Source organism: Mus pahari, chromosome 3, assembly GCF_900095145.1.
Source record: "Mus pahari chromosome 3, PAHARI_EIJ_v1.1, whole genome shotgun sequence".
NCBI lineage: Eukaryota > Metazoa > Chordata > Mammalia > Rodentia > Muridae > Mus > Mus pahari.
In genome coordinates this window covers 65736841-65743908 of record NC_034592.1, presented here as the reverse complement: position 1 = coordinate 65743908, position 7068 = coordinate 65736841, and the positions used below count along the sequence as shown (strand labels likewise).

Sequence of the window (7068 nt, the reverse complement as noted above, 5' to 3'; positions counted from 1 at the left end):
GATATTTTAAAAGGATTGAACTTTTAATAGGTAAAGACTGTTGGACTTTTAAAGTTGTTTAGATCTTGGGGATGAATAAGAACTAAGGGTTGAGGCTTACTAGTGATGTGTTTGTGTGTCAAGTTGACAAGGGGTCAAATGTACTGGGTAGTTTTGTCTCAACTTGACACAGCTGGAGTTATCACAGAGAAATGAGCTTCAGTTGGGGAAATGCCTCCATGAGATCCAGCTGTAAGGCATTTTCTCAATTAATGATCAAGGTGGGAGGTCCCATCTCTGGGTTGGTAGTCTTGGGTTCTATATAGAGCAGGTAGAGCAAGCCAGGGGAAGCAAGCAAACCAGTAAGGAACATCCCTCCATGGCCTCTGCATCACCTTCTGCTTTCTGACCTGCTTGAGTTTCAGTCCTGACTTCCTTGGGTGATCAACAGCAATGTGGAAGTGTAAGCCGAATAAACCCTTTCCTCCCCAACTGCTTCTTGGTCATGATGTTTGTGCAGGAATAGAAACCCTGACTAAGACAGGGTAACCCAAATTTGTATTCTTGAAGAATGATCACTCATAGTTGGCTCTAAAATAAACTCTTCTTTAAGATGAGAGGTATAGTTTAGTATATAGACTTCAGTGCTGTAACAATCAGAAAGTGTGGTGTTAGTGAAAGAATAGACAGACAAATGGAACAGTCTAGAATGTCCAGAAATGGACTCACAACGTTTAGTCAGTTGCTTTTTTACAAAACACTTATTTAATTATTTTATTTGCTTGTAATATATGTATATATATATATATATATATATATATATATATATATAATATATTTGCATGCATGCCTTGTGCTGGTTCCAGTAGGGTTCAGAAAAGGGAGTCAGGAGTCAGGTCTCATGGTCCTGGAAATGCAGGTAGTCTGAGCCTCCAGTCACTAGTACTGGTAATTCGATCTAGGTCTTCTGGAATGCTTTGTAATTGCTGAACCATCTCTCCAGTCCCTAGTCAACTGATCTTTGACAAAGGAGTTGGGGCTTTGGAACAAAGAGAATCTTTTTAGCAAATGGTGTTAGAAAACCTGCATACCCATATGTACATCCTTATGCAAAAAATCAAACAAACAAATAAACTAGATACAACTTGCTATGGTTTAACTGTATCTTCTAGAATTTATGGGTTGGAAATCAAATCCCCATGCAACATGCCAGGAGAGGTGACTCCTGACTGTATGTAGGCCATCAGGGCTCCCACTCCATAAACATGCCTTTAGGAATGAGCTCTCTGGGTAATCTCTGCCTATCTCTGCCCTTCTTCCATGTGATACCCAAACCTGCAGCAAGAGGAGACTTGACAGGCGACCAGGTGACATCACTTTCATCTCAAACTCTCAAGCCTCCAGAACTTCAGGAACAAAATCTCCATTCTGTACAAAATGCCTGCTAGTGCCCCGTGTCAGCAGCATGAATCTGATGAGATACAAACTGCACATCCTTCAAAGGATAGATAAAATATCCTTTAAATATCCTTAAAAAAAAAACAAAACAAAAAAACAAGAAAACAGCCTGATTGAAACTCAAATATATATTAGTTAGCGAAAAGAGCCAATATGGGGAGATATGTGCTGCATGCTGCAAACTCTGTGACATTTGGGGACAGAAAACACAACAGAAGATGACCTCTAAGGGAGCCATGCTTCGGAGGCAGGCAGGTTGAAGGGAAACCCAATTTTCTGCAGTTCTATTGTGAACCTGACATGGTATACCAATTAAGTCTCTGTCAAATACTAAAGTATTATAGAGTTTCGAAAAGTAACTTAGTATTTGCAAGATTTTTCAGAGTTCAATAATGGGATTTTAACCAGTGTGATGACTTAAACTTGACTACTTATTATTGAAACCTCCAAGTCTGAAGACATTCTCACCCGAATGCTTGTTTTCATCTGCCAGGTCAGACGTTGCTATTCTGTACAATGACCGCTCAGTGCTGGAGAATCACCACGTCAGCGCAGCCTACAGACTGATGCAAGAGGAGGAAATGAATATTTTGGTAAATTTATCTAAAGATGACTGGAGGTGAGTTTCAGAGAAAACCCAAAGGAATCGAACCCCAAGAACAGTGTGAATTGTATTGTTAAAGTGAGGAAGACACAGGAAGGCCCTAGGTCTTCCCCCATTGGAGGAAGTGCTTGCAGGCTCTGTCCAGACACTGTCTCTGCTGCTGGATAGACAGGAACTAACTGCAGATCAATCCAGTCAGTGCTCAAGCACATGTGTAAAGCCACATTCTACACCACAAATGACTGAGGGGACACAGGGGACATAATTACTCAGCCTCTAGTGGGGCCTGGGTTGGTTTTGTTGCTTTTATGGTTGGTTGTATTTCTGGGTTTGTTTGTTTGTTTGTTTGTTTTTAATGGAGTCTTACATAAATTCAAAAATTTCGTATCATACACACTTTTCTCCTTAGTATTTTGCTCTAAATGATTTCATCTACTTCAGAAAAAAATTACAACTATACTAAAATGACCCAGAGGGAAGAGGAAAATACTTTATATATCTCCCAGGAATAAAATGTGTACAATTAACTTTTACTGTCTAGCCTCCGAGTAATCTTTTTTCCCTCATAGCTAAGTCTTGTTATTACAGTATGGATTTGCTTACTCTGTTTTTTTTTTTCCTTTGTGATCATATTTATGTGTCTCTTCATAAACTTTAACCATCCTGGTTGGAACTTTTATATGATGTCCTAATAATATAAAATAGTCACACAGATTCTAAAATTTAATAAATTCAGTGTTTTCCAACTACTTACGAAACACCTATTTTCTAATATAACAGCAATAAAAGTTTGCCTACCATTAAAATTTGGTTATCGTGTTAAAGACCTCTAATTCTTCTGCCCTCAAGTCTTGTTAGTATTTTTATTACAAATAAAAGCATTGTACTCTTTATAAAAATATTTCATACCTTAAGTTGGATTTCTCTTGTGTTATATTTAACTTACTATATTACCATATCTTAGAACTTATTAAGTATTTAAATGGCAAGCATAGCAAATTTAGTACATTGTGCAGATTATGGAAAATTTTTGTCTCAATTCTCTTATTTAACAAATGTTGTATCTAGTTAGTATTAATGCAAATTCTCTTAATATTTCATTGAAAACTATAATTGAGAATAATTTTATAAACTACCTTCAATTCCTGTATTTCTCTGTAGACTTGATAAGTTATTCTAAGCAGGTTGCCCAGTTTTATAAATGACAGCGGATCTGAGGCTTTGTCACTTTTGCATAAATTAAGGTTGGACGGAGCACCTGAAATTTTCAAAAACATCCTAATATGTTGCTATTTTTTAAAATAAATCATCTTTGATGTAAGATATTTGTGTAGGGGGTGGGGTTGAGACACAGTTTCTCTCTGTAGCCTTGGCTGTCTCCTAGAACTTGCTCTGTAGACCAGGCTGGACTCAAAACTCAGAGATCCTCCTGCCTCTGCCTCCCAAATGCTGGAATTAAAGGTGTGCGCCACCACTGCCTGGCTAAAAAGTATTTGATTCAAGATTATATTCAAGTTAGAGCCTTTCCTTAACTTATAATTCTGGTCCCCTGGTGAAAACAGGATATAATTGACTTCTTATCTGCATATAGAAGCCTTTGCTAGGGTGACTCAATTTTCTACTGAGAGTGAGAATGAGTTTACTCAGTCATAGGCTCTGTGATGTGACCACTCTATTTACATGACAGCATCTTGCTTACGTGTTTAAACAGTGCGAATGTGTATGTCTGTTTCACAGGATTGGGTTCCCAGAAGTATACCCTCTCACTAACATCTGGACTTCTCTCAGGTGCCTGTGGTGGGTGCTGGGCACTGTGGAGTGGCCCAAGGGTCAGCTTTTGGAATGGAAATTCTGGTTGAATTTTACACCCAGTCACATCTTAGCTGCATGACTGAGCAAATGAAATATTCTCTGGAGGGAAATATTAATAATCCTTTGCAGGCCTACCCTAGGAATTAAATGTTTGGTGTACTGACAAAGGAATTACTACATAGTCCTAAGTCCACACATAGACTAGATAAATAATTCTGGTCCTATTAAAGTAGTTTCATTTAAAAGACATAAAGGAGGAAAGTGCAAAAGAGACCCTGAGAACTCATCCTCCTCCAGATCTTTTACCTGGGTGTTAAGACAAGCAGTTTTGTTGGCCTCATGAGTTTAGAATATTCCTCAGTGCCATTGACTTCAAGTCTTACTTCTAAAGCATTCAAAATGTTAATTAGGAGCAAAGGTGATGTTCTTACTAGCACTCATGCTAGACAAGGACAAGGACCTTTGTTTAATGTCCATTTCCCATGTGAAAATGCCTGGTATGGCGGAACATGCTGGCAATCTCATTCTTGTAGAAGCAGAGACAGGAAGATCCCTGGGATTTGGTGGCCAGCTAGCCTAGCCTAATTGTCAAGCCCCACGTCAGTGAAAAACCCTGATTTTTAAAAACTGTGTTTAGTACCCCTGAGTTTGACTTCCAGTCTCCACATGAACATGTACACACGTGCATACACATATATATGCCTATGTACATGCAGAAACACACATACAAACATGCCATATATACAATTAAAATGGCCAATGATTATTTTAGGTAGAAAAAAAAAACAAGACTTAGCAATTATAAGTTGGGAAGAAATGTGGCTTGAGAAGGAAATACATCTCATTTTTAGGGAGATTATTAAGTGGCATGACTTACTCAACTCATGAATTTCAATGATTAAAATAATGTCCAACTTTTGTGAACACTATTGCACTTAAAAGGTTATGGCTCTGTGTTGACAGTTGTTAGGGGAAACAGTATGGTCATATTTATAGAAATGTCCTTCTCTAAGCTAAGGGAAACTCAAATGAACCATTCTCCCTTTCATGCCTCTGCAGGGATCTTCGGAACTTAGTGATTGAAATGGTCTTAGCGACAGACATGTCAGGCCATTTTCAGCAAATTAAAAACATAAGAAACAGCTTGCAGCAGCCGGAAGGGTAGGTTATTTTCCTTTGTCATGTTGAAGTTCTGTAGGTTTGGGCTTAGTAAACACTAGGTGATTATTTTTGTTCTGGTAATTTGAGCATGTCTTTGGTTTGACAGGATTGACAGAGCCAAAACTATGTCCCTGATACTCCATGCAGCCGACATCAGCCACCCAGCCAAAACTTGGAAGTTGCACTACAGATGGACCATGGCCCTAATGGAGGAGTTTTTCCTGCAGGTGAATTTTTTTTTTCTCTGTTTTGGAAACAGCGACTGAATATTGACAAAACTTTTCTCAGCAGAACCAGGGATTTGTACTTATATTTCCACTTAGTCATAGCACATAGTTAGGGTACTTGGGGGAAATCCACCAGGATTTTAGGTAAGTAAAATAGTATTAAATGTCTTCTAAAAGGAGTAATATCTTAGATATAGGGATATGGCAGTCAGGAAAAAGACAATAGAAAAGCAGGTTAGAATTACTCTGTTACTAAGAGGTAAGTTTGAGAGCATCAATAGCTTGTACATGAGAAGAGCAAGAGGATGTGGGGCACACAAACTTCTACGTGTATCTTCCTGCTCAAAATTTACCCCCATACGTAGCTGCAAAGGAGGCTGAGGAAAATGTAGCCAAGCAGACACCCGCCTAACCAAATTGACAAATACAAACCTGCAGGAGAGGAGACCTCTGTTCTCTGGTGTAGGCATTTCTTTACAAGTTATCCCCTGTTCTGTCTAACATCTTTCCCTTCAAAGTTGGGATACTATATATAAATATGATGGTAGTGATTCAAAGTTGGCTTCAAATTCCACAAGTAAAGGCTCAGTCTTCCAAATGAAGGGCTCCACTTCAGACTTCGGACCCGAGTGGAACCATAGGGCACAGAAATGTGGATTTCTGATCAGCTGGTTATAAATTCAGTTCCTCTGGCACATTCTAGAGTTGGTGATTTGTTAATCTATAGAACTCAGAGCTGGTGCTATACTGACAATTATAATGGAATAAAGAATAAAGAATGGAATTCAATAATGGCCAGATAAAGCAGGTAAGACACATGGGTGGCTCTATGGTCTCTAGGTTGAGTTGGAGCGTGTCAACTCCTGGACGAAGAGTATGAACCCGAAAATTTCCCTAAACTTCAGTGTCCACAGTATTGTAAAGTTTTATTACATAGGTGTGAAAAGCTTTTAAATATTTTGAGTTGAATGATCATAAAAACATGACACAGGGCAATCTGCTGAGTGCAGCTAAGCCTGTATGTAGAGGATGTTTTGTAGCATTATGTGATTTTTCTTATTTAAAAAGACCAAAAGTATAAAACCATTGCTAAGATTCTGTCTTTCAAACGTAGGTGAAATTTAAGAAAATGGAACTAAAATAAGTTGATACTAAGAGGTAATGACTATAAAAACAAAAATCAATGTAAGAGAACAAAGAGAAACAAGAGGCAGAATTAATAGAGATAAAACCTGACAGCCTGGATGAAATTACTTGCAAGATCAAAATGAGGGGGAAATATACATAGAAGATGGATTAATATTATAGAGCTTATATATGTCAAAAGAGTACAAAAGGGTGTGAACAAGTTATATAAATAATATTGATGACAAATAAAATTGCCTAAATCTTCGAGAAAGATATACTTTACCTACCAACCTAGACATAAGACAAAGCTACAATTAATATTCTTATGCTTATGTTTTAATTGAATTTATAATACAATTCCACATAAGAAAACCCAGGATGTGGAGTAGTGAGGTGGTTCCACAGCTAAGAGCACTGGCTGCTTTTCCAGAGCATGAGGTTCTGGATTCAATTCTCAGCACCTACATGGCGATACACAATATCTATAACTCCAGTCCCAGAGGATCTGATACCCTCTTCTGGCCTTCGTGGGCATCAGGAACACATGCAGTGCAAAGACATACATGCAGGTAAAACACCCATGCTCATAAAATTAATTAATTCTTCAAAAGACAAAAACCTAGGAGTAGGTAGCTCCAATTTTTTATTTTAATTTCAATTTCTATTATTTGATTCTCTTGAGAGATACCAGTTTTCTTA

At 38.0% G+C, this 7068-nt stretch overlaps 1 protein-coding gene across 5 annotated transcripts in view; it reads left to right on the top strand.

Moving 5' to 3' along the window:
* Pde1a (phosphodiesterase 1A) overlaps positions 1-7068 on the top strand; it is a 287640-nt gene that overhangs the window by 244798 nt on the left and 35774 nt on the right. For all 5 annotated transcript variants that reach the window (XM_029536147.1, XM_021192360.2, XM_021192362.2 and 2 more), the window contains 3 exons: positions 1931-2056; positions 4913-5014; positions 5121-5241. In XM_029536147.1, the coding sequence (XP_029392007.1) occupies positions 1931-2056; positions 4913-5014; positions 5121-5241 (349 nt within the window). The remainder of the gene's footprint in view (positions 1-1930; positions 2057-4912; positions 5015-5120; positions 5242-7068) is intronic.